We start from the raw sequence: 27,505 nt of genomic DNA on the forward strand, positions 1-27,505 counted from the left end.
TGATCAATAGTAGTATCAGTGAACACAGTCTACAAAGGTACAGCTTAGTAACATAGCAATTTAGCAACTGCAAGATTTATTTGTAGAGTCAATTTTATTGTCGTGTGCACAAGTACATGTATGTACAGGTGCAATGGAAAATTTACCTGCAGCAGCATCACAGGCACATAGCATCAGATACACAACACGCACAAGAAAAACATAAATTATAGAAGAATTATACAAGAAAGAACACAATTAGAACAAAAAAAAACAAAGTCCATTGTAGTGCAAGGTGGTCATAGTGTTGCTATACTGAGGTAGTGATTAGGGTTGTGCAGTTTGGTTCAAGAACCAAATGGTTGAAGGGAAGTAGCTGTTCTTGAATCTGGTGGTGTGGGACTTCAGGCTTCTGTACCTCCTGCCCAATGGTAGCTGCAAGGGGATAGCCCAGATGGTGGGGATCTTTGATGATAGATATTGCCTTCTTGAGGCAGAACCTCATGTAGAGACTATCGATGGTCAGGAGGGATGTGCCCCTGATGTATTGAGCAGAGTCCACTACTCTTTGCAGCTTCTTACATTCCTGCACATTCGAATTGCCGTACCAGACCATGATAGAACCAGTCAGGTACATGTGTAGCAGTTTGTTAGAGTGTTCGGTGACTTGCTCAAGCTCCTTAACCTTTTAGGAAAGTAAAGGCACAGACACAAGAGACTGCACATGCTGGAATCTGGAGCAAAATATGCACTTCTGAAGGAACTCAGCACATCAGGCAGCATCTGTGGAGGCAAAGGGATGGTGTTCATTTTGGTTTGAGACCCTGCATCAGGGCTGAGAGTGTAAAGGGGAGACAGCCAGAATAAAGAGGTGAGAGAGAGTGGTGAGGCAGGAGCTGGCAAGCAAAAGGTGGATCCAGGTGAGGAGGGGTTGATGGGCAGATGAAGCCAGTTGGGGGAGAGGAAGAGGCTGGGAGGTGACATGTGGAGACACCAAGGGGCTACAGATTTTAATGATTATAAGATTATAGTTTTATTTGCACTTTTAATTAGCTAATTCCTTTCCTCCTGCTGCTAGTAATAATCCACTGAATTGCAACCACCAACTTATTCTGACTCCTACCTGTATATTTAAGACACAAGTTGGAGCTCAATTCTGCCTGTACTATGAGCTGGCTTTGATCACAGTGCAAGTGGTTAGGCACACTCCACAAGCCCTGCTCCATGTGAAATATTTTGATGATCTATTTCACACTTAGTAAATGGCGTTGATAGAAGCCCAGTACTAATGAATCGACTGTTCCATGTTAATCCAATGTCAGCCATGATCTGCTTGAGATTCAGTGGACAGCATTCTCAACCCAGAATCTGAAGGCTGTATAAAAACCTCAGCTGAGAGTGATAAGAGTAATAAAGCAAAGAAACAGGCCCTTCAGCCCAACTCGTCCATGCTGACCAAGATGCCAATCAAAGCTTGTCCCATTTGCTTGCATTTGGTCCATATCCCTCTAAAGCTTTCCTATCCATGTATCTGTCCAAGAGTCTTTTAAATGTTGTTATTGTATCCACCTCAACCACTTCTCCTGGCAGCTTGTTCCATGTACGCACCACCCTCTGGGTGAAGAAGTTGTCCCCTCAGGTCCCTTTTAAATCTTTCCCCTCTCACCTTAAACCTATGCCCTCTAGTTTTTCCCTGCGAAAAAGACTATGTGCATTCACCCTATCTAAGCCTCTTCATGATTTTATACATTTCTATAAAGTTACCACTTAGTCTCCCATGCTTCATTGTCAGAAATGCTGCACTTTCAATGAGACTTTAAACCAAGACCCTTCTGCCCTCTCAAATGGACTTAAAGGATCTCTTGACACCATTGAAACCACCAGGAAATTCTCACTTACTCAACCAACATCATTGAAACAGGCTATTTCGCTTCTGTTTGTCAGATCTTGTGTACATAAATTGGCCACTGCATTGGCTCACACTTAAAATTATATGTGAAAATTTACATAAAATGCAATATCCTTCTTTGACGGTTTTCATTGTCTTGGGAACCTTCTCCTTATCCTTGTTTTGCTGAAGGCTGTAACTAGTATAGGAACAAAAAAACAAAACTGCTGGAGGAACTCAGCGGGTCAGGCAGCATCAGTGTAGGTAAATGGACAGATGATGTTTTGGGTTGAGACCCTTCATTGGGAAGGGTTTTGAGAACATGACTAAGCCACTGCATTCATTGGAACTGATCAATCCCACCAATGCATCTTCTTTGGACTAACTGTGCCTGAAGGGTACACACTTATCTTTCAGAAGATTAAACCTTAATCCAGAGATCAATGCAATATTCCAGACTGACACTCCAATGCAGTACTGAAGGAATACTGCCCTGTCTATTAAACATGTTGTTAAACTGAGATCCTGTTGGTTCTTTTTGGTGGATAAAATGATCCTCTGGCAAGGTTTTGAAGAAAAACAGTGGCATCCCAGCCAATACTTCTGCTAACATCACTAACACAGATTATCACGTTGCAGTTTGTGGTCTTCTAGCTGCAGTATTTCCTACAGTACATCAGTGAGTGCACTTCAGCTCTTCACTGGCTGTACAGCACTTTGGGTCACATTGAGGTCTCATTAGAAACATTGCAGCTGTGTGCCAATCCATTTACTACAATAGGATTTCCTGCTGAATAGTTCTGCAGGGTTTGGACTCTGTCCACATTTTGACGGCCTGCTCTCTTTCCTTGCAACTTGTCAACTATAAGAATCATAGAGTTATACAGCATGGAAACAGGCCCTACGGCCCAATTTGTCCATACCAACCAAGGTGCCTAACTGAGCTAGTCCCATTTGCTTGTGTTTGGCCCATATCCTTCTAAACCTTTCCTATCCATGTACCTGTCCAAATGCCTTTTAGCCATTGTAATTGTACACACCTCTATCATCTCCTCTGGCAGCTCGGTCTACATAACTACCATCCTCTGTGTGGAAAGACTTTGCCTCTCAGATCATCTTTAAATCTTTCCCCTCTCACATTAAACCTATGCCCTTTAGTTTTAGATGCACTCTGTACTAATTCAATGTAACTGCACTGTGTAATGAATTGACCTGTACGATCAGTATGCAAGACAAGTTTTTCACTGCACCCTGGTACAAGTGACAATAATAAACCAATACCAATAGACTCCCCTACCCTGGGAAAAATACTGTGACCATCCACCTTATCTATGCCCATCCACCTTATCTATGCCCCTCATGATTTTATAAGGTCACCCCTCAGCTTCCTATGCTCTAGGGATATAATGGGAAGTAATCTGCCAACTTTTTTCCTCCAGATTTAGGATTTTGATCAGAATATAAAAGGCTTGCAACAAAACTCAAAGAAATTTTAAAACCACTGACAAAGATACTGTGGATCAGACCAGCTGAGAGAAGTCAGCCTTTTGCTGCTTGTGGGTATAAGGGCATTACCTTTAACTGTGGCAACATCACAAACAATATCAACTTCATTCAGGGGAATTGTCCAGTGGGCTTGTTCCTCTGTGAAGTTCAGCCCCCTTGATTCATACCGTTCCAGGGGATATCCCTGAACCTTTAAGTATACGGGACCCTATTAATAAAAAGACAAAGAGTTACACCCCACTCAGACCTATACTTACAACTTGATAATATATATGCATATTGCAGATGACACAAAGATTGGTGACATTGTGGATAGTGTAGAAGGTTGTCAAAGGATACATCAGGTTATAGATCAGTTGCAGATATGGGTGAAGAAAAGGCAGATGGAGTTTAATCTGAACAAGAGCGAGGTGTTGCACTTTAGGAGATCAAATGTAAAGGGATAGTACACTGTTAATGGCAGGAACTTTAACAGTGTTGATGTACAGAGGGATCTTGGATTCCAAGTCCATAGCTCCCTGAAAGTGGTTACACAAGTTGATAAGGCATATGGCATGCTTGCCTTTATTAGTTGAGGCATTGAGTTCAAGAGTCAGTAAGTTATGTTACAGCTTTATAAAACTCTGGTTAGGCCACTTCTGGAGTACTGCATTCAATTCTGGTTCCTTCCCCCCCCCCCCCCCCCACCATTATAGGAAGGAAGTGGAGGCTTTGGAGAGGATACAGAAGAGGTTTACCAGGATGCTGCCTGGATTAAGGGGCATATGCTATCAGGAGAGGTTGGACAAACTTGGGTTGTTTTCTCTGGACTGGCAGAGGCTGAGGGGAGACCTGATAGAAGTTTATAAAATTCTGAGAGGCATTGATAGAGTAGACAGCCAGTATCTTCTTCCCAGGGTCAAAATGTCTAATACTAGAGGGGATGCATTTAAGGCGAGTGGGGGAAAGTTAAAGTGAGATGTGCATGGCAATTTTTCTTTTACACAGAGAGTGATGGGTACCTGAAATATGCTGCTACAGGTGGTGGTGGAGGTAGATACGATAGTGGTGTTTAAGAGGCTCTTAGATAGGTACGTGAATATTCAGAGAATGGAGGGATATGGATCATGTGCATGCAGAAGGGGTTAGTCTAATCAGGTGTCATTAGCTTAATTAGTTCAGCACAACACTGTGGTCCGAAGTGCCTGTTCCTGTGCTGTACTGTTCTATGTACTATATAGGAAAACCATCAAATAAATATAATAAATGCATTAAAAATATCAGACGTATCTGGCTGATTGATATTATGTCCGTATCTAACACTGTTCAAGGTTTCAACATGCAACTGGCAAAAGGCAGAAAGCTGAGTTAACTGGTGGTGTCTCCACATGGAGAAAAGCAGTGGAGGGTTGGCACTGATAGAATGTGTGACTAGGCAAAGCTCTGACAATTGCATTTCAAATTTGACAAATGTGAGGTCATCTACTCCAGAGCTAAACATTACAGAGTCAGTTACTAAATGACGCAAGGGAGAAACCAAAGCAGTCCAGAGAGATTTGAAGACCCAAGCATGTAGATCATTAAAATGTCATAGATGAATGCAGAAAATAATCCAAAACAATAATGTAATGCTGGCCTTACTGGACTGGATTTTCCTGAGCGTGACCCAAACTCAGCTGTTCTGGATCTGTAATGCTGATCTTGCTGGCTGATGTACTTATGGAGTCATAAAGTTATAATCATACCACAAAGAAACAGTCTGTGCTTACCATCAACCATCCATTTACACTAATCCCACATTAATCCCATTTTTATTTTAACCTCAACCCCAACAAGTTTAGATTGTTTTTGCTGGAGTGTCGGAGGCTGAGGGGCGACCTTATAGAAGTTTATAAATTTGTGAGAAGCATAGATATGATGGATGGTCAGAGTCTTCATCCCAGGTGGAAAGATCAAAGACTACAAGACACGCATTTAAGGTGAGAGGGGGAAAGTTTAAAAGAGATGTGCGGAATACATTTTTTTACACAGAGAGTTGTGGGTGCATGGAACGTGCTGCCAGGGCGGGTGGTAGAAGCAGATACGATAGCAATGTTTAAGAGGTATTTATACAGACGTGAACAGGCAGGGAATAGAGGGAGATGGACCATGTGCAGGCAGATGGGATTAAGTAGACTGGCATCATGGTTGGCACAGACTTGATGTGCCAAAGATCTGTTCCTGCGCTGTACTGTTCTATGTTCAATTTTGCATTCACCTACACACTTGGGGCAATTCACTGCAGCTAATTCCGTGTCTTTGTGACGTGGAAGGAAACGGCACCTCTCGGAGGAAACCCACTCAGAGGGAGGACATGCAAACTCCACACCAGCAGCACAGTTGGTCAGGATCAAACCTGGGTTGCCAGAGAGTGGGACAGCATCTTTACGAGCGGTGCCGCTGTGCCCCCTAACCTTAACTGAGGCAAACTTCACTTTTTAAAAAAGTATTTGTATTTGCTTTAATGTTTCTAATTATTTGTGTTTTAAAGTTGTAGTTGACTTTAAAAAAATAATTTAAAAAATCTTTTAAAATATTGCTGAGTGTCAGGAACATTCCAAACCAGTAACAGCATTGACAGATGACAATGCTGGGGACTGGGCGTGGCCATCTTCAGAGGCTCTCAGATGACTTCTGTGGGCGGGGCCTCAAACTGATTGGCACAGCTGAGCCAGAGCAAGCCCAGCCTTTAAAACTCTTCCAGAAGTCTTTGAATATCGCAAAACTCAGACCCCAACCATGTCATCTGTCAAGTTCAACATTTCAAGTTGATGAACATTCATCAAAACATAAATACTCTTATTGCACTGGAAGAGGAAAGCAGATCAAACCTTCATCACTGTTTGTCGAGACTCTGTTGGGCAAAGAACCTTGCAGTGTGCATTCTCTGGTTGGTTGAAAGTCCAATGGCTGGATAATTTACATTCAGGCAAAGGCAACCTGCCAAAGACTTACACGTTAGAACATTTTAACTTCACAATTTGCAAACTTAACATTCACTTTTTCAGCTGAGGGCAGGGTGTATCAGAGCAGCTTCAGACACAATACAAACGAGAACCATTGATGTCAGTGGGAAAGGTGATTTAAGAGAGAGATGAAATAAGAGTAGGAAGGAAGGGAGGAAATTCAGGGATGGTGGGGTGAGAGGGAGGAGGGGAGATACTTGCATTAATTCAGATTCAGTTTAGCACAAAACAGCAGAATGGTGCAAAGATAGTAGTGCAAACTGAAGTAGTGCAAAAAGCAATGCTGAAGTAACAATAATGGAATAACCAAGAGAGGTAGAATTAAGAGTCCGAGAACGTGGTAGCACCACAGGGAGGGGAATGTGAAAGAGATGATTGGTTCAGAAGTCTGATAGCAGTGGAGAATAAGCTGTTCTTAAGTCTGGAAGATTTCTTAAGAGCACCTTCCACAACTTCAGGCTATCCCAATGTGTTTTATGGCCAGCAAAGTACTTTTGAAATGTAGTAATGATTGGGATGTAGAAAAATCATTTCCGCACAGCAAGGGCTTAGTAGTCCAATAAATTACACAAGGTTTTACGATGCGTTAGTTGAGAGATAAATATTGGTGTGTTTATCAATCTATAAGCTAGCAATAATTTCATCACAGCGTGGCACTCAGGACATGGTGGGCCATAGAAGCATCATTTTATGGCCAGCACAACTGAGTCAACCTTTTAAACAATCAGCTTTTCATATCTTCTTCTCACCTATTAATCTTCCAGACAAAATTTTATTGAGTCCGTGGAACTGGTGCAGTGCAAAGAGCCATTTTACTGCTGCAACAGGGGTTCAAATCCATCCCAGGCTGATGACATGCAAGCTTCTTATTTAGTTCCTTAATTCAACACTAATTCCTATCTCATAAGATATTTTTCCTGATTTATTTTTCATCTGCAAATCCACCCCACTCATAGAAACATAGAAAAACTACAGCACAATTCAGGCCCTTCGGCCCACAAAGCTGTGCCAAACATGTCCCCACCTCATTCAAGTGATAGAAGTAACATCTGAGGGAATAATTCTGAATCATAAGAATTTTGAAAGACTGTGATCAAACCACTTGTGAATTTCTACTAACTGGCTTTAAAACTATGGAAAAGAAACCATAAGATCATTGCTTGGGCAACAGATAGATTACAGTCCACATTAAAAAAAAATGGATGAAGGAACAGAGTGTAATGCATCAAGTTAGCTGACATTGCAAGTCTCGGTTGGAAAGCTTGCAAAGGGATGCAGACCTAAGAAAATAAGAACATGACAATTAAGAGCAGGAGTAGGCCATCTGGGCCTTCAAGCCTACTCCACCATTCCTCAAGATCCTGGCTGATCTTCCACCTCAGCTTCACATTCCTGCACAATTACCACAAATATCAAGTCACTTAGCATCCAGAAATCTATTGACCTTTGTTTTTTTGGTCCCAGTACACAAATCACAGGAAGTTAACGCACAAACATAACTTGCAAACAGGAGAGAAAATCAATTGTTAGCAGATAGAGTGAGGAAATCTTGCTGCATTTATACATGTTAGACAACAGCTGGAGTACTCTGAACTTGCCTTAGAGCAGGTGCAACACAGATTTACATGATGGCTTCCTGGGCTGAAACAGTTATCCTCTTTCTTCATTTAATGGATTGTTAATCCCTCAAATTCTCTGGCCAGGGTACGAAGATTATTGCACACAACACAAAGCAAAAGATATGGCGATGGGGTGGTGTTGATGTTAGTTGGAGACACAAATGACCGCAGGTGCTGGAATCTGGAGCAAAAAACAAACTGCTGGAGGAACTCAGCGGGTTAGGCAGCATCTGTGGGGGGGGGAGAATTGTTGACGTTTCAGGTTATGACCCAGCATCAGGAAGTTGATGTTAGTTATCTTCCATCAACCTCCAATACAATGAATACTGACAGAAAGTGATTTTGCAAGTATTCAGCAGTCCTTAAGGAATCCACATGGGTCTTTATCAAGCTCTTTTTTATTCTCAATGGACACACAAGGACTTTTAGCATATTTCTTGATATTACTTCTATAGTTTATCTCTTATTTTGTTTTTTCAGCCCTTACTTCTTTCTTTGTATTCCCTTGAGTTGTATTTCTCCTCGACTGTGGGATCTTTACTTTGCATTTACAGTAGTTGAATAAGATTGTTTTATTATACAACAGCTCTTAGATACAAATTCCCATCAATCTCCTTCACCTTAATTGGGTAGTAGAATATCCACCCATTCTGCTTGGTCTTCAGCTGATATTTTCACTCAACATCTGGTTATCTCACAGGAATATTTCTTTTCCTTCTAGCACATCACCAGTTTGCAAATCTACTATTTTCTTAAAAGTAGGTCAAGCCAAATTCACAGCTAGTATGGATTTCTCAAAATTCTCCTTCTCCAAGTCTTAACATTCCTCCCTTCAGTTAGTAACATGTCTGTGGCCCAACTATTAGTTGTTCATTCCTGGTTTCTTGAATACTAAAGTAGGGTGGTTATATAGGGCTTTAGTTATTGAGTCACAGAGTCATACAACATTAAAACAGGCCCTTCGGCCCAACTAGTCCATGCCGACCAAGATTCCCATCTAAGTTCGTTCCATTTGCCAGCATTTGGCCCATATCCCTCTGAACCTTTCCTATCCATGCACCAGTCCTAGAGTCTTTTAAATGTTGTTAATGTATCTGCTTAGTTAGACCGAAGCATTGGGTACAGTATTGATCTCATTTAGAGAAGAATGTTAAGGCATTGAAATCAGTTCAAAGATGGTTTACCAGACTAATAGGTGGAATGGGTGGTTTGTCTTATGATAAGTTGGACAGTCTAAGCTTGTATCTGCTGGAATTTAAGAGAGAGGGAACTCGATTGAAGCATGAAAGATCATGAGAGATCTTGAGTGGATAGGGAGAGGATGTCTTAGCTTGTTTAAAACTAGGCATCCCTGTTTAAAAATAAAATGTGGCCCACTTTATGTGATATGAAGGCCAGATGAAGGGTCTCAACCTGAAACATCGACTGTCCATTTCCTTCCACCAATGCTGCCTGACCTGCTGAGTTCCTCCAGCATATTGTTTGCTGCTCCACATTATAGCATCTGCAATCTCACGTGTCTCCATGTGGCAAAATTACTTCCCTCTGAGAAATTCCAAACGGTAAATAGAAGCAGCAGAATACATGCTGCTGTTGCTGTAGGTAACCTGCAGGTGGCACCATACTGCAAGAAACCAATTCAATGCTCAGTAAAGATGAACACAGCTTGGAGACTGCATTTCATCCAGGATAACATCTATTTTTGCCAGATTTTACGCCTTGGGTAATTTATTCCCTCAGTACATCAAAGATGTCAGAAAAAAACTGAATTAAGGTGGTTATCTACAACTGGACTCCTGGTGATAGGGAGGACAGACCATAGATGAGTTTCCATCTCTTTTTTATTATCACTGACTTATATGACATGAAATTTGTGGTTTTGCGTCAGCAGTACAGTGCAATGACATAAAAATTACAAGAAACTATAAAATAAATAAATAGTGCAAAAAAGAGGAATAATGAGGTAGTGTTCATGGCTTCATGGATTGTTCAGAAATCTGATGGCAGAGGGGAAGAAGCTGTTCCTAAAACATTGAGTCTGGGCCTTCAGGCTCCTGTACCTCCTCCCTGATGGTAGTAATGAGAAGAGGGCATATCCCGTATGGTGAGGATCCTTAGTGATGGATTCTGCCTTCTTGAGGCACCACTTCTTGTAAATGTCCTTGATGGTGGAGGGTGGAGAGGGTTGTGCCATGATGGAGCTGGCTGAGTCTATAACCCTCTGCAGCCTCTTCTGATCCTGTGCATTGGCGTCTCCATTCTAGGCTGTGAAGCAACCAGTCAGAATGCTCTTCACCGTACCATAGAAATTTGCAAGATATGGTGACATATCAAATCTCTTCAAACTCCCAATGAAGTAGAGCTGCTAGCGTGCCTTCTTCATGATGGCATCAATAAGTTGGGATAGATCTTCTGAGATGTTGATGCCCAGGAACTTGAAGCTGCTCACCCTTTCTGCTGCTGACCCCCTCAATGAGGACTGGTGTGTGTTCTCCTGACTTTCCCTTCCTTAAGTCCACAATAAATTCCTTGGTCTTGCTAATGTTTAGTGCGAGGTTGTTGTTGGGACACCATTCAACCAGCCGAACTATCTCACTCCTGTATGCTTCCTCATCACCATCTGAGACTTTACCAAGTACAGTCGTGTCATCGGTGAATTTATAGATGGTATTTGAGCTGTGCTTAGCCACACAGTCATGAGTGTAGGGTGAGTAGAGCAGTGGGCTAAGCATGCATCCTTGACGTGCGCGCCTGTGTTGATTGTCAGCGAGGAGGAGATGTTACCAATCTGCACTGACTGTGGTCTCCCGATAAGGAAGTCGAGGATTCAGTTGCAGAGGGAGGTACAAAGGCCCAGGCTTTGAAGCTTGATGATTAATAGTGAGGGGATGATGGTGTTGAACACTGAGCTTTAATCGATAAACAGCAGCCTGATGTATGTTTTGATGTTGTCTAGGTGCTCCAAAGCAGAGCAGAGAGCCAGTGAGGTTGCATCTGTTGTAGACCTGTTGTGGCAGCAGGTCCGCCAATTCCCATTTCCGGCAACTAGGGTCTAGACGGGGTGCTGAAGCTTTTACAGTTTCAGCTAAGCATCACCTATCAGATCGGATTGATTCAGAAACTAACCTTGCTTCAGATTTACATGGTTTTATTTGCAATTGCAGTTGGAAATGGTTATTGATAGAGTGAGTTTAACACTCCCAAAAGCAGAAGCAGCCTTTGGAGAAGGATACGGAAGCTGGTGAGTTTAGGGGAGAGAACAGTGATGCCCTGGAGTATATCAACATTACAAAAGAAGAGGTTTTAAAACAGGTAAAAGTAGATAAATTCCCGGGGCCTGAGCTGGTATATCCTAGGATGTTGTGGGAAGCAAGGGAAGAAATTGGCGGGGCCCTGGTAGAGATTTTTGTATTCATTAGCCAAGGGTCAGGTAGCAGAAGACTGGAGGATGGCTAATGTTGTGCCTTAATTTAAAAATAAATAAACTACAGGCTGATGAGCCTTACATCAGTGGTGGGAAAGTTACTGGAAGCAATTCTGAGGGACAGGACAATTATACTTGGAAAGGCAAGGACTGATTAGGGAAGTCAGCATGGCTTTGTGCATGAGATACCATGTCTCACGAATTTGCTTTTTTGAAGAGGTGACCAAGAGGATTGATGAGGGCAGGGTGAAAGATGTTGTCTACATGGACTTTAGTACGACCTTTGACAAGGTCACATATGGTAAGCTGGTCTGAGAGGTTAGAACACGAGATACAGGGAGAGCTAGCCAATTCAGTAAAAAAATTCACAGTCAAAAGGTGGAAGTGGAGGGTTGTTTTTCAGATTGGAGGCCTGCGACCAGTGCTGTGCCGAAGGGATTGGTGTTGGGTTCTTTGTTGTTTGTCATCTATATTAATGATTTGAATGAGATTGTAGATGGCATGATTAGTAAGTTTATAGATGGCACGAAAATTGATGGTATAATGGACAGTGAAGAAGGTTGTCTAAGATTACAACAGGATATACATCAACTGGGAAAGTGGGCCAAGGAATGGCAGACGGAATTTAAGAGAAGTGCAAACTGATGCATTTTGGGAAGTTAAACCAGGGCAGGACTTGTACAACGATGTGTCAGGGGAATGTGGTTGAAAAGAATATATATTTCCCTGAAAATGGGAACACAAGTAGACAGGGTTGTGAGGAAAGCATATGGTCTGCTTGCCTTCATCTGTTGAAGCATGGAGTATAAAAGTTGGGACACTATGTTGTACAAAATGTAGGTTAGACTGCACTTGGAATATTGTGTGCAGTTCTGGTCACCTTACTATAGGAAGAATGTGGTTAAGCTAGAAAGGGTACAGAAAAGATTCACAAAGATGTTGCCTGGATTGGAGGGCTGGAGTTATAAGGAGAGATTGGATAGGCTTGGACTGTTTTCCCTGGAGTGAAGGAGGTTGAAAGGTGACAGGATAGAATATAACATTATGAGAGACATAGGATAAATAGCCAGTGTCTGTTTCCCATGGAAGGGGTCTCTAAAAGTATCAGGCATAGGATTAAGATGAGAGAGACGATGTTTAAAGAGGACCTGAGGGGTAAATTTTTCAAACAAAGAGTAGTTGGTACCTGGAATGAGCTGCCAGAGGAGGTGCTGGAGGCAGAAACAGTAACACTTAAGAGGCATCTGGACAGGTGCCTGAATGAGCAGGACATAGACAAAGAGGGAATTAATGCAGGAAAGTGGGATTAGCAATGGATAGGCATGATGGTTAGCATTGACGCAATGGGCTGAAGGGATTGTTTCTGTATTGTACAATCCATGACTCTGAAAGCAGAGTGTTGGTGGAGATGGAAGTTGCTGATTTTCTGTAATTTCTATTCGATAGTCAGCTTTTGGTTACTGAATTAATGTATCTGTCAGTATGAAGAATTTGGCATTTCATCCGCTTTAAAAATGGAATTGCTTTGAACCATTTCAATGAATGCACTTTTCTCATATACACACTGCCACCCCCCCCCCCCCCCCCCCCCCCCCCCCCCCACAATTGCCTACAGGTGTACACTCAACAGCCCTGCATCTACTCTTTTTGTTTCAGATGACACAGCTCTGTAGGGACATTCGAATTACTACCACTTTCAGCATCCTCTTTCATTTAATTGGCTCTGTCTACACTTCTCACTGCCTTGGTAAAGCAGCCAACGTAATCAAAGACCCCACCCATCCCGGACGTTCTCTCTTCTCCCCCTTCCCATCGGGCAGAAGAAACTAAAGCCTGAAAGCATATACCACCAGGCTCAAGGACAGCTTCAATTCTGCTGTTATGATTATTGAACAGTCCCCTAGTATGATAAGATGGACTCTTGACCTCACAATCTACCTTGTCATGGCCTTGCATCTTATTGTCTGCCCACACTGCACTTTCTCTGTAACTGCAACACTTTATTCTGCATTCTTTTATTGCTTTCTCTTGTACTACCTCACTACACTGATGTGATGAAATGATCTGTATGGATGGCACGCAAAACAATGTTTTTCACTGTACCTTGGTACATGTGACAATAATAAACTAATTTTCTTACTAAAAGCTCTTAATCTTGATTCAATGTCCAGAGTGGGGGGAGAAGTTGAGAAACTGGGTGTGTGGGGTTGAGTTAGCCTCTACGTAGTTTATAAATGACATTGTGAAAACTACAATCAACCGTCCCAGAGTACGTGCTTGTTCACAGTAGAAGCTGGAGCAGGAATCAAACTATCTGCAAATACTTGATAACACAAGTTAGAGAACCAGGAAGTAACTTAAAGGTATGCTGTCAAGCTAAATGCCAGCGTTAACTCCCACTGTGGTTATTGTTGAATATTCTTCAACTCTCATAGGATAGTTCCCTTCCTGCTACTTGGTTAGCATGGACAACCATAGGGTAGATCATCACCTAGCTCTTCCTCAATTGATTCCTCCCAATGGGAATCCTGGTCAGTGGTCCCACAAAATGGAGGAGGAGGATTTGCAATGGGAACCTTGAGACTTCTGGGAACCTTAAGACTTTTTTTTTCGAGAAGCCCAGGGTAAATATTGGAAGGTGCATCTCACCTCCTAGGCTTCTCGTTCACCCGTCCCATCAAACACTTGCTACCCCAATGGCAGTGACTCTCATTGGCCTCATCAGCTACCTCATAACACAAAGAACTGGAATGGAAGTAAGTCATCCTTGACACTGAGGGACGGAGACTGAAGAAAGACTTTTGATTATTGTGGAGACATACTACCAACAGCCATGACAGATTTACTTCTGGTTTACTTTCATAGAATGGTGGACAGAAATTTCTGTAATCTCTTACTTTGTGGAATCTGCATCCACCTTAGACATGAGTAGAACAACCGAAGTACTCTTTCTGTAAAATTAAACTGAACCCCTGTACTTGCTACAAATTGAGAATGAGGCCAAAGTACAATCTCAAAAAAGTAAAAGAAAATGCAGATGCTGCAAGTCTGAAATAAAACCAGAAAATGCCAGAAACACTCAGCAGGTCAGGCAGCATCTGTGGAGAGAGCAACAGAGTTCAATATTCCAGGTTGATTATCTTTCATGAGCACCTGCAGTTTTTTTTTCTTTTTGACGTCCGCCTTTCATCGGGACTGTGTCTCGGACAAGGAAGGAAGGTGATAATGGTTCCTGTATCACCTTTCTTATCAGATTCCAGCACTTGTAGCCTTTGTGCCCCTGCTTATCACCCTCCAGCCTCTGCTTCTACCTTCACTCTCTCCCCACCCCACCTGGCTCCACCTGCTACTTCTTTTTCCCTTGCCTGCCTCCATCTATCACCTGCCTGCTTCTGTCTCCCAACTTCACCCCTCCCCCACCTGCTCCTTCTGCCCATTATCCTGCACCCCTGCTCAGTCCACCTACTGGCCACTGTCTCGTCCATCCCCCTCTCCTCCTTATACCACCTATCTTCCCTCTTCAGTATCAGCCCTGATGCAGGTTCTCGAGCCAAAACGTCAACTGTCCATTCCGCTCCCCCGCGCCCCCCCCCCCCCCCCAACAGATGCTGCTCAACCTGCTGAGTTCCTCCAGCAGATTGAGTGTTGTTCCAGATTCTAGCATCTGCAACCTCTTGTGTCTCCGCTATCTCAGTGGTTACTCTCTATTAGAACTGACTCAGTGACAATCTGCAGCAGCCCATCTCAGTGTGTGGCACACCAGTCCTACTTTGAATCCCCTTTTGGATGGGATAATCCACCAGGCCTGGTCTACATCTCGGCCAATGCATCACCACCAGGGGCAGCACATTCCACATGATACTGTTATTCCATTACAATACACAAGTCTCCTTTGGTCCCAGAAGCCACATTAAAGGTCCCATTTACAGAGGGGAAGATCTCTGGTATCCTGGCAACAGTCTGCCTCAAACAAGAGATTGGTTATCATTCCTCTGACTGCGTATGCAACACTCTGGACTATGAACACCTCAAAAATAATTCACTGAATGGAACGTGGTTCAAAATAGCCTGAGAAGCAGGAAGGTACTCTACAGATGCAAGCTTTTTTTTACACCAAGAAGAGCAGTGCATAATACAGACAACTGAAAGAGCCACTATTCTCTCACCGAAGTTAAATTATGTAGTCGGCATATGCATCATCACAGTTTGGCAGCAATGGGGGCATGTGCTATAAGGAGAAGTTGGACAAACTACGGTTGTTTTCTCAGGAGCGTCAGAGGTGAGGGGAGACCTGACAAAAGTTTATAAAATTATGAGAGGCATAGATAGGGTAAACAGCCAGGATCTTTTCCCCAGGGTAGAAATGTCTAATAATAGAGGGCATGCATTTAAGGTGAGAGGGGGAAAGTTCAAAGGAGATGTGCGGGGAAAGTTTTTTTACACAGAGAATGGTGGGTGCGTGGAACGAGCTGCCAGGGTTGGTGGTGGAGGCAGATATGATAGAGGTGTTTAAGAGGCTCTTAGATAGGTACATGAACATGCAGAGAATGGAGGATATGGACCATGTGCAGGCAGAAGGGATTAGTGTTTAGGCATTATTAGCTTAATTAGTTTGGCACAACATCGTGGGCCGAAAGGCCTGTTCCTCTGCTCTACTGTTCTATGTTCTAAAGTAAAATGTGGAGCTTCAAACCCGATAAAGTAGTTGAGGCAGTGATCAGGGACATTCAAGGGAAAGCTCTTCAAGTACAGTAAGGAGAAAGCAGTAGCAGAATGTGCAGGAACTCCGATGGGAGAAGCCGGGGTGGACCATCAATGATACAAATGGTGAAGTGACCTGTTTCTGTGCTGTAAATTCAACATACATTGATTTTCAGTCCAGTGGTTTCTGGAATCACCATTGTTTGAGTTTAAATGCAAACCAGAACAGCTCTGACATGCTTGAAACCTCCAGGGTTCAGGCTTCCTGATGCCAGCAGTAACTAGTGAAGAGTGCTGGAAGTTCTTGAGATGCCAAGAGTGGGAGGGAGGACAACAATGTAAGCCATCAGAAATGGTACAAGTTGATGACATAATACAGCACAAAACCAGGCCCTTCAGCCCAACTTATTCATGCCGACCAAGATTCCCATCTAAGCTTGTCCCATTTACCTGCATTTGGCCCATATCCCTCTAAACCTTTCCTAACCATGTACCTGTCCAAGTGTCTTTTAAACGCTGTTACTGTACCTGCCTCAACCACTTCCTCTGGCAGCTTGTTCTAAATACGCACCACCCTCTGCATGAAGAAGTTGCCCCTCAGGTCCATTTTAAACCTTTCCCCTCTCCCCTTAAACATATGCCCTTAAGTTTTTGATTTCCCTTCCCTGGGAAAAAGACTGTGTGCATTCACGCTATTTATGTTCCCTTATGATTTTACACACCTGCAATGTGGTTTCCTCTTCAGAAACTGGAGTGGGACACTACTCAGGTGTAGGTGATGCAGTAATGTGTTACCCCTTCCTTTTCCATCTTTTTCCCCTTTTCCCTTCTGCATACTACGTTAACAGCACTCAGTTTGTTCATAGATTGCTCATGCTGGGTGCAGTTAGCCCATTAATCTCATTGTTGCTCTCAGCAGACAATATATTGGGTATCTCATCACATTTCCAGTTGCTTAGAGCTTATCAACACCAAATGCACCAATATACCTGTTTTCGCTCAAGTCACTAATCGAGTTTCAGAACTCGAGATATTTAGGGCTGCCAAGTGCATTGGAACTCAGGCAGTTGATAGCAGAGGAAAAATTAGTCCAACATTTACTGAAGATAAATAAAAACAACTTCCTGTCATCCATTTCAAGAAAAATACTTGTTTCTTCTCTTTTTTTTACTGTGGCAGTGATAAAATTAACACATTAAAATACACCAACTAAAAATACTTAACTAAAACTCTGGGTTTCTCAATTTAGGACATTTGTATAAGAAGGTGATAAGTTATATCATTGTTAGCTGGATAGTTAATAATTGGTGGATTGCAGCAGAACCTTTGCATTGGAAAATGATAATTTTTTTAGGCTCCAGAAAGTACCGTGCATTAATAGTGTCCAGCATTTCTTACATTTGTCCAGTTACATCAGATGATTAAAGAAAGGCCCAAAAAAATTACGATGTGCAATGGTTTAATAAATGCCAGTTAATTCTGAAACAAGGACAGACACACAAACCCAGTGAAGAAACAAATATTTCCCTTTATTGGAGATGATTTGCATATGCCCAAGTCAAATTGTCTACTAAACACTTGGTGGATAACTTAAGATCATTAGTTACAAGAGTTGAAAGCTCAGTCCAACTCTCTGGCGGTCTCTAATTGATGAGCAGCATATGATAAGTACCAGTAAACAATGCAATATGGTCTTTTCAGTTCAGTTAGAAGTTAACATATTGAGCTTACTCCTTGGCCAGCTGTACATCAGTAGGCTTGGCTCCTATTGGGATCCCATGCTTGTGCAACGTGTTGATTAGGATTTCACGCATTTCGCCATTGTAGGAATCAAAGTCAAACACATTCCGGACCACATTTGCAAGTCCCTCAGTGGGGAATTTCTGTGGAGGAACATAGAACAAATAAAAAGTCCTGCAAAATTTCCATTGACACATCATACTTCAATCTATGTGAGTTTCAAACTTTGATCCAGTTTATACAGCAGCTTGAATAATTTCCTGAGAAAAAGATGCGCACTATTTCTGAAAATTAAATGTGTATTTTAATTATCAGCCCATTGGTTTCTGATGAAACAATCAGTATTGTGCTTAAAATTAGAAACAATTACCCATTATAGTAATAAATGCTGTGTGTTTGAGAGTAGTGCTCGGTATTAACCGGGTTACTGGTTCCTCTGCCAATGAAACCTCCTGAGACACAGTGCAGTTAAAATATATTGGAAACATAATTCAGAACTGGACCAGTAAAATAAGAGGCCTAATATTCATATAAGAGTAATGAACTAACAGCTTCCACCACCAGAAGTAGAAATAAGAAGCTTCCTTCAAAAAATAATTTTGGACTACCATGTCTAGCAAAAGTGGTTGTGATTTTCACCCACTCATTAACCTCAAAGACCAATGCACTAATTCACAAACGCAACTGCTTGTTCTTTATAAATCTTTCCTTCCTTCCTCTGTTTTAATCTACTCTTTCTTTCCCTCTTATTTCTCTTTTTGCATCAGATTTGATTCTTAAGTTCATCGTAATTCATTTGCTGTCATTTATTGTTTCCTTTCCCATTCTTTAGTTTCATTGGTTAACTTGAAAGACCATTGGGCACAACATTGAAGAGGTTTCTGATGAAACTTCACATTGTTATGGCGTGACCAATGTGCTGTGCAAAGATCGCAAGGTGGGAAAACAGTTAGAATCATAGAACCATAGAACACTACAGCACAGAAAACAGGCCATTCGACCCTTCTAGTCTATGCCGAAACGTTATTCCGCTAGTCCCACTTACCTGCACCCAGTCCATAACCCTCCAGACTTCTCCCGTCCATGTATCTATCCAATTTATTCTTAAAGCTTAAGAGCGAACCCGCATTTACTACATCAGATCGCAGCCCATTCCACACTCCCACCACTCTCTGAGTGAACAAGTTCCCCCTAATGTTCCCCCTAAACCTTTCCCCTTTCACCCTAAAGCCATGTCCTCTCGTACTTATCTCTCCTAATCTAGGTGGAAAGAGCCTACTTGCATTAACTCTGTCTATGCCTCTCATAATTTTGTAAACCTCTATCAAATCTCCCCTCATTCTTCTACGCTCTAAGGAATAAAGTCCTAACCTGTTCAATCTTTCCCTGTAACTCAACTCCTGAAGACCTGGCAACATTCTTGTAAATCTCCTCTGCACTCTTTCAATCTTACTGATATCCTTCCTATAGTTAGGTGACCAGAATTGCACACAATACTCCAAATTTGGCCTCACCAGTGACTTATACAACCTCACCATAACATCCCAACTCCTATACTCAATACTTTGATTTATGAATGCCAGGATGCCAAAAGCCTTTTTTACAACCCTGTCTACCTGTGACGCCACTTTCAGGGAATTATGTATCTGAACTCCCAGATCCCTTTGTTCCTCCACACTCCTCAGTGCCCTACCATTTACTGTGTATGTCCTACCTTGATTTGTCCTTCCAAAATGCAACACCTCACACTTGTCTGCATTAAATTCCATCTGCCATTTTCTGGCCCATTCTTCCAGTTGGTTCAGATCCCTCTGCAAGCTTTGAAATTCTTCCTCGCTGTCCACTACGCCTCCAATCTTAGTGTCATCCGCAAACTTAATGATCCAATTTACCACATTATCATCTAGATCTAAATATAGACAACAAACAACAATGACACCCAACAATGATCCCTGAGGCACACCACTCGTCACAGGCCTCCAGTCTGAGAAACAATCATCCACTACCACTCTGTCTCCTCCCACACAGCCAATTTCGAATCCAGTTTACAACCTTTCCATGGATACCTAGTGACTGAACCTTATGAACTAACCTCCCATGTGGGACCTTGTCAAAGGCCTTACTAAAGTCCATGTAGACAACATCCACCACCTTTCCTTCATCTACTTTCTTGGTAACCTCCTCAAAAAATTCTACAAGATTCGTTAAACACAATCTACCATGCACAAAGCCATGCTGACTATCCTTAATCAGCCCTTGGCTGTCCAAATACTTGTATATCCGATCTCTCAGAACACCTTCCAATAATTTACCTACTAGTGATGTCAGGCTCACCAGCCTGTAATTACCTGGTTTACTTTTAGAGCCTTTTTTAAACAACGGAAGAACATGAGCTACCCTCCAGTCCTCCGGCACCGCACCCGTGGCTAAGGACATTTTAAATATATCTGCCAGGGTCCCTGCAATTTCTACACTAGTCTCTCTCAAGGTCCGAGGAAATATCTTGTCAGGCCCAGGGGATTTATCTACCTTTATTCGCTGTAAAGCAGCAAGCACCTCCTCCTCTTTAATCTCTATATGTTCCATGACCCTACTGCTTGTTTCCCTTCCTTCCATATCCTCTATGCCCGTTTCCTGAGTAAATACTGATGCAAAAAAACTGTTTAAGATTTCCCCCATCTCCTGAGGCTCCACACATAGACATCCACACTGATCTTCTAGGGAACCAATTTTGTCCCTTACTATCCTTTTACTCTTCATATACTTGCAGAAACCCTTTGGGTTTACCTTCACATTATCTGCCAAAGCAGCCTCATGTCATCTTTTTGCCTTCCTGATTTCCTTTTTTAGTATTTTCTTACATTTTCTATACTCTTCAAGTACCTCATTTTTTCCTAGTTGCCTATACCTGCTATACACCTCTCTCTTTTTCTTAACCAGAGCACCAATATCTTTTGAAAACCAAGGTTCCCTATGCTTGTTAACTTTGCCTTTAACCTGGCAGGAACATGCAAACTCTGCACTCTCAAAATTTCATCTTTGAAGGCCTTCCACTTACTGAACACATCCTTGCCAGAAAACAACTTATCCCAATCCACTTTTCCTAGATCCTTTCTCATTTCCACAAAATTGGCCATTCTCCAATTTAGAACCTCAACTTGAGGACCAGATCTATCCTTATCCATAATTAACTTGAAACCAATGACATTATGGTCACTGGACCCAAAATGCTCACCTACGCATACTTCTGTCACCTGACCTGTCTGGTTCCCTAATAAGAGATCAAGTATTGCATTCTCTCTCGTTGGTACCTCTATATATTGATTTAGAAAACTTTCCTGAACACATTTGACAAATTCTAAGCCATCCAGCTCTTTCACAGTGTGGGAGTCCCAGTCAATATGTGGAAAGTTAAAATCCCCTACTATTACTACTTTCTGTTTCTTACATCGGTCTGCTATCTCACGACAGATTTGTTCCTCTAATTCTCTCTATGGGGCGGTCTATAATACAACCCTATTAGTGTGGCCACACCTTTCCTGTTCCTCAGCTCCACCCATATGGCCTCTGTAGACAAGCCCTTCGGGCCGTCCTGTCTACGCCCAGCTGTGATATTTTCCCTGACTAGTAATGCCACTCCTCCCTCTTTCATCCCTCCCCCTCTATCACATCTGAAACAACAGAATCCCGGAACATTAAGCTGCCAGTCCTGCCCCTCCTGCAACCAGGTCTCACTAATAGCAGTAATGTCGTAACCCCACGTGCCAATCCATGCCCTAAGCTCATCTGCCTTACCTACAATATTCCTTGCATTGAAATAGATGCACCTTAGAACATTTCTATCACATACAAACCTTTGATTTCTGTCTATACCTGCAGTCCTCGCATGACCATTTTCCTCCTCCACCTCACTATCTGCCTTAACACTCCGGTTCCCCTCCCCCGCAAAACTAGTTTAAACCCCCCGGAGCAGCACTAGCAAACCTACCCGCAAGTATGTTAGTCCCCCTCCAGTTCAGGTGCAAACCGTCCTGTCGGAACAGGTCCCACCTTCCCTAGAACAAGGCCCAATTGTCTAGGAACATGAAGCCCTCCCTCCTGCACCATCTTCTTAGCCACGTATTTAGCTGCATGATCCTCCTATTTCTAGCCTCACTAGCACGTGGCACGGGTAGCAATCCTGAGATTGCAACCCTGGAGGTCCTGTCCTTCAACTTTGCACCTAATTCTCTAAACTCTCTCTGCAGGACCTCCTCCTCCTTCCTATCCACGTCATTGGTCCCTACATGGACCACGACATCCTAAGAATATCGAGAACTCGATCTGAGATATCGCGGACCCTGGTACCAGGGAGGCAACAGACCATCCGGGAGTCTCGATCTCTCCCACAGAACCTCCTATCTGTCCCCCTAACTATCGAATTCCCTATCTTTTTTCCCTCCTTCCTTTCTGAGCTGAGGGTACCACCTCGGTGCCAGAGATGTGACCATTACAACTTGTCCCTGGTAGGTTGTCCCCACCAGCAGTATCCAAAATGGTATACTTATTGTTGATGGGAACGGCCACAGGGGTGCTCTGCTCTTTCTGTCTATACCCCTTCCCTTTTCTGACAGTCACCCAGTTACCTGCCTCCTGACTTTTAGGGGTGACTATCTCCCTGAAACTCCTGTCTATGTCTGCCTCTGCCTCATGAATGATCCAAAGTTCATCCAGCTCCAGCTCCAGCTGCAGTTCTCTAACTCGGTTTGTCAGGAGCTGCAGCCAGATGTACCTTTTACAGGTGTAGTCATCAGGGACAAGTGTGCTGTCCCTGACTTCCCACATACTGCATACGGAGCACACGACTGCCCTAACTGCTGCCATCACTACCTACTTCTAAGTATTTAAAATAAAGGTACTTACCCGGCCTTACCTCTCTGGGTGCAAGCTCTTCCTCAGCCTCTGCTTGCCGAAGCCTCTCGAGCCAAAGCCTCAGAGCTCCACTCCTACCCTGAGCCAGTCACACACTGTCCGCTCCTCACTGGCTGCTCCTCTTCAGTTACCCCTCCTTATATTTGTCCCTGTTGATTATCCCAAGTACTCAGTCCCTCTAATTAACCAACCAACACTCTGTTTTAATTCAATTCACAGTGTTTCTCACAGGATGCAACATTGTAGTAAACTCTGGGCTAACACGTTGGACAAGACACGACCAAGGATACCTTGAATTGTGGACAGTCATGTTACTGCAGTAGCTTCACTAATCTTAGCTGGTAACACTCTCACTGCTGAGTCAGAAGACTGTGCATCCAAAATTCCATTTTACAAACTGATCACATAAGCTGGGCTGTCAATTCAGCATTGTGTTCAGGGAGCAATGAATCCTCAGGGGTAATGACTTCTGGATGACATATTAAACCAGGAGCAACAAACAAGATGCTGGAGGAACTCAGCAGGTCAGGCGGCATATGTGGAGGGAAATGAACAGTCAACGTTTTGGGTCGAGACCCGTATGAAGCCCAGATGAAGGGCCTCGACCTGAAACGTCGACTGTCCATTTCCCTCCACAGATGCTGTCTGACCTACTGAGTTCCTCCAGCATCTTGTTTGTTGCTACAGATTCTAGCATCTGCAGTCTCGTGTGTCTATATTAAATCCAGGAGCCTGTCTGGCCTCTCAGGTTTATACAGAAGACCCAAATTTGAAGATATGCAACGAAGTTCTCCCAGTCAACACTTTCTGTCCACCAACATCAAAATTAATTTGACATCCACCTCGTTTACTTATCATATAGCTTGCTGCTTGTTTGCAGGTTGCCTTGTTTGCAATTTGTCAGTTGCCTTGGCAGATGCTCTGAGAGTATTCTAAGTGCTCCAAATGTAAATTGCTCTTGTTTATGATTCCAACTAAACTTACTAACGATATCATGGAAACATAAATTAACATTTGCTTCAGAGCGAAATATAACTTACAAGCTTGAAGTTACTAAAGAGCCTTATAAACTGAGAGTCTGGAATTGGTTTTGTTTGCAGCTGAAACTTATTGCTTGAAATTGAGGTCACGTTTTCAGCAGGTAAACAAGAAGCAATATCTTAGGTTCCAACCCAGGCGTCTTTGCTAATTTTCTTGCAGGCATGACCCATGGAGATAACAAGAATCCCATCATGTTTTGGAGTACAGAGAATGACTGAATGTAAACCTCATGAAATTTTGATGAACAGAAGGTGATATACTATTTATAGTACTGCAGAGCTAGTACTGCAGTACAGCCAATGGTTGGACACTTCACTATGATTATGAGTGAAGACTTGTTTCTATTGTAGAGATAGACTGTGCATTGTTGAGTACCCTGATCTCATAAGTTTGCACTTCATGAAGTCTCCCTGGGACATAGGCATAATTGGGTTAGGTTATTATTTGCTGTACTGATAGTGCTTTTTTTGACACATTTTATTGTTACCTAACTGCTTTCATTAATTCTTAAGGATATTTGGGTATCATTCACATTATTCTGATCATGTAATCAACTAAGGACTGACTGTGCATGATTTAAACAGTGCCTCATCACATGTCTCAAAGCATTTCATCTGCTTTTGGTAATGTTTGTTGAGGTAGAAGCTTCACGTACAATTATGTTTATTGCTGTGAAGATAAATGCAATTGAATTCCCTAAAGTGATAACATTTTTGCAGTGAATCCTAACAATATGATCCCAGTTGTAGCTTCCTGTCCTTCAGTAAATCTGGAATTAAATGAGATGGCTCCTTCAATGTAATTATTCCTTCTCTTCAATGGATTACTTTAGCTGAAGTAAATGAAAATTAATTGCGATGCTTCCAATGAATTTGAAAACAACAATTACCACAACAGCAACAATATTTAGACAGGAGCAATTGTGAAACAAACTAGGCAGAGGAAAGTACTTTTGGGGAAAGGAGACCAAAGAGACTGGAATCTGGAGCAAAAAAACGGGCTGCTGGGGGAACTGAATGAGAGAAATGGACAATTGACTTTTTGGGTCGAGACCCTTCATCTGGACTGTAAGAGTAGAGGTGAGGAGGAGGGGTGGAGCAAGCACTGGCAGGTGATTGGTGGATCCAGGTCAGGAGGGGTGATTGGCAGATGGAGTCCGGTGGGGGAAGGAAGAGCGGAGATAGTGACAGAGGCTGGGAGGTGATAGATGGAGGCAACAAAGGGCTGCAGATGATGGGATCTGATGAGAAAGGAAGGTGAAGAGTAGAACCAGATAAGGCAGGGATGGTGGGCAGATGGGAACAGTGTGGGGGGGGGGGAGCTCTGTATATGGGTGATGGGCAGATGGAGTAGGGGAAAGAAACAGTGTTATAGAGGGTGGGGAGGTGGGTGTTGGAAAGAAGTGGGAATGTGAGAGGACCTAGAAAGATCAGGAGAAGAAAGAAAAGGGACAGGGGGAGCAGTACCTAAAAATGGAGGATTCATGCTGTTTGGTTGTAGACTATCCAGGCGCTCTTGGGAAGCTAGTTCAGTGGAAGAATTAATCTGCTCTTGGTCCAATGTTTGAAAGCTGTGCTCCTGCAGTGAGGCTTCCCCATCAATAGTAAGTCACTGGGACACCCAGCGACCAAAGCTCCAAGATTGGGAATCCGGCTCCATTGTTCAACATTACCTGACTAACTTGTAGAGGTTAACTGCTTACAACACACTGGGCAACATCATGTAATGGTTGAGTGCTATTGCTGATTGTAGAACTTTGGATGAGATGTATGGAACGGATCACTTCATAAGGGAAGACCAACCACCATCGAACTGAAAGTCAGTTCAGTGCAGCTGAACTACCATAAATCAGGGGAACTCACTTCTCTGTTAAAACATAATGTCCTTGTTCATGAGCAAAGGGGATAACCCTGTTGCCCTCTTTGATGCCACTCTTGGTACTTGGCATTTGGTATCTGAAGTGCTTTTGGTACAGTCAATATTGTACTATGTTTAATTATTAATTTTGTAGACATAACTGCAATAGTGATTTAGGCTACATTACAAGTTACTTGCCCACTCTTCACAAAACAATGGACTTTTATTGAGGAATCAGTATGAAACAAAAAAGAATTCATGGTCTTCTTCAAATAGTGGCACAGGATTATTAAATCTCCCTGTTTGGAGAGAACATTTCACCGAAAGGACAGTCCCTTCAACGCTTGCCCAGAACTACACCAGAGTAAGCCTAGATTTTATGTTTGGGTCTCTGGCTCAACCCATGGCCTTCTGTGTACAAAACTGACACCGAAGCAGAACTAATAGCAGAAGGAAATTCCGAAAACCTCTTTGTTGAGCAACTTTTTTGAGTGCCCCCAACAACTTTTACAGTTCAGTTTAACTCAGACAAGTGCAAGGTGTTGCATTTTGGTAAACCAGGGCAGGACTTACACAGTAAATGGCAGGGTCCTGGAGAGTGAGAACAGAGAGACCTAGGGGTACAAGTGCAAAGTTCCCTTAAAGTAGTTTCACAGGTAGAAAGGGTGGTGAAGAAGGCGCTTGGCATGCTTGCCTTCAGGGTCAGGGCACTGAGTACAAGAGTTGGGATGTCATGTTACAACTATACAAGATGTTGGTGAGACCACACTTGGAGTATCGTGTACAGTTCAAGTTGCCTAGCTATAGGAAAGATGTCATTAAGCTGGAAAGGGTGCAGAAAAGATTTACAAGGATGTTACCAGGACTAAAGGGCTTGAATTATAAGGAGAGACTGGATAGGCTGGGACTGTTTTCTCTGGAGCGCCTAAGGCTGAGGGGTGACCTTACAGAGGTTTATAACATCATAAGAGGCATAGATAAGGTGGTCTTTTTCCCAGGGTAGGAGAGTCTAAAACTAGAGGGCATAGGTTAAAGGTGAGAGGGGAAAGACTTAAAGGGGACCTGAGGGGCAACTTTTTCACAGAGTTTGGTGGGTATATAGAACGACCTGCCAGAGGAAATGGTAGAGGTGGGTATAATTACAGCATTTAAAAGACATTTGGACAGGTTCATGGATAGAAAAGGTTTAGAGGGATATGGGCCAAACGCAGGCAAATGGGACTAGCTCAGGTAACCAACTTGGTCAGTATGGAGGTGATGACTGCCATCACCTCCACTGCACCCTAACACCCTTCCGTGAAGTGCAAACTTCTTAAGGTCTCCCAGCAGCTATTAATGACTTACCGGTAACCTAACATATTTTTTGAACTAATTAACTTCACTTAAACATATTTAATTGTTTTCTAGTTTCTCTGAGTGTTTTTTTATAATTTTTGACAACATTAAGGGGCATATTTAACTTTGGATAGCTTTTGAGTGATTGTAAGTGGCATTAACAAGCTTCTTCAGTCAATTCAGTCATGTAGCTTGATTGGCTGTCAAAGCCCACAAAGCTACCTATCCACCTGACCAAACTGTCCACCACCACTACTATAATCCACTTCCCCAAATGAACAATATCAATTGTGCACATTCCCTACAGCCTTTGCTGATATCTGTACCAGCGACCGGCACCTACTACAACACAAGAGGAGGCCATTTGGCCCATTGGTCCATGCCAGCCTCCAGCAGAGCAATCCCATCAGTCTCATTCCCCTCTATTTCCTTTTAGCCCTGCAATTTATTCTCACACACGTATGCATCAACTCCTCTTTTGCCACTCACATACTCTGAGGGGTAATTTACAGCAGCAATT

The 27,505-nt window shown here is 42.8% G+C and overlaps 1 protein-coding gene across 1 annotated transcript in view; it reads right to left on the bottom strand.

Annotated features, from left to right (window-relative positions):
* Positions 1 to 27,505, bottom strand: part of vwa8 (von Willebrand factor A domain containing 8) — a 321,854-nt gene that overhangs the window by 108,869 nt on the left and 185,480 nt on the right. Inside the window, exons 26-28 of the mRNA XM_052013855.1 lie at positions 17,833 to 17,984; positions 6,223 to 6,331; positions 3,443 to 3,581 (exon numbers count right to left, since the gene is read on the bottom strand). Coding sequence (XP_051869815.1) covers positions 3,443 to 3,581; positions 6,223 to 6,331; positions 17,833 to 17,984 — 400 coding nt within the window. The remainder of the gene's footprint in view (positions 1 to 3,442; positions 3,582 to 6,222; positions 6,332 to 17,832; positions 17,985 to 27,505) is intronic.

This window comes from Pristis pectinata, chromosome 4, assembly GCF_009764475.1.
Source record: "Pristis pectinata isolate sPriPec2 chromosome 4, sPriPec2.1.pri, whole genome shotgun sequence".
Lineage (NCBI taxonomy): Eukaryota > Metazoa > Chordata > Chondrichthyes > Rhinopristiformes > Pristidae > Pristis > Pristis pectinata.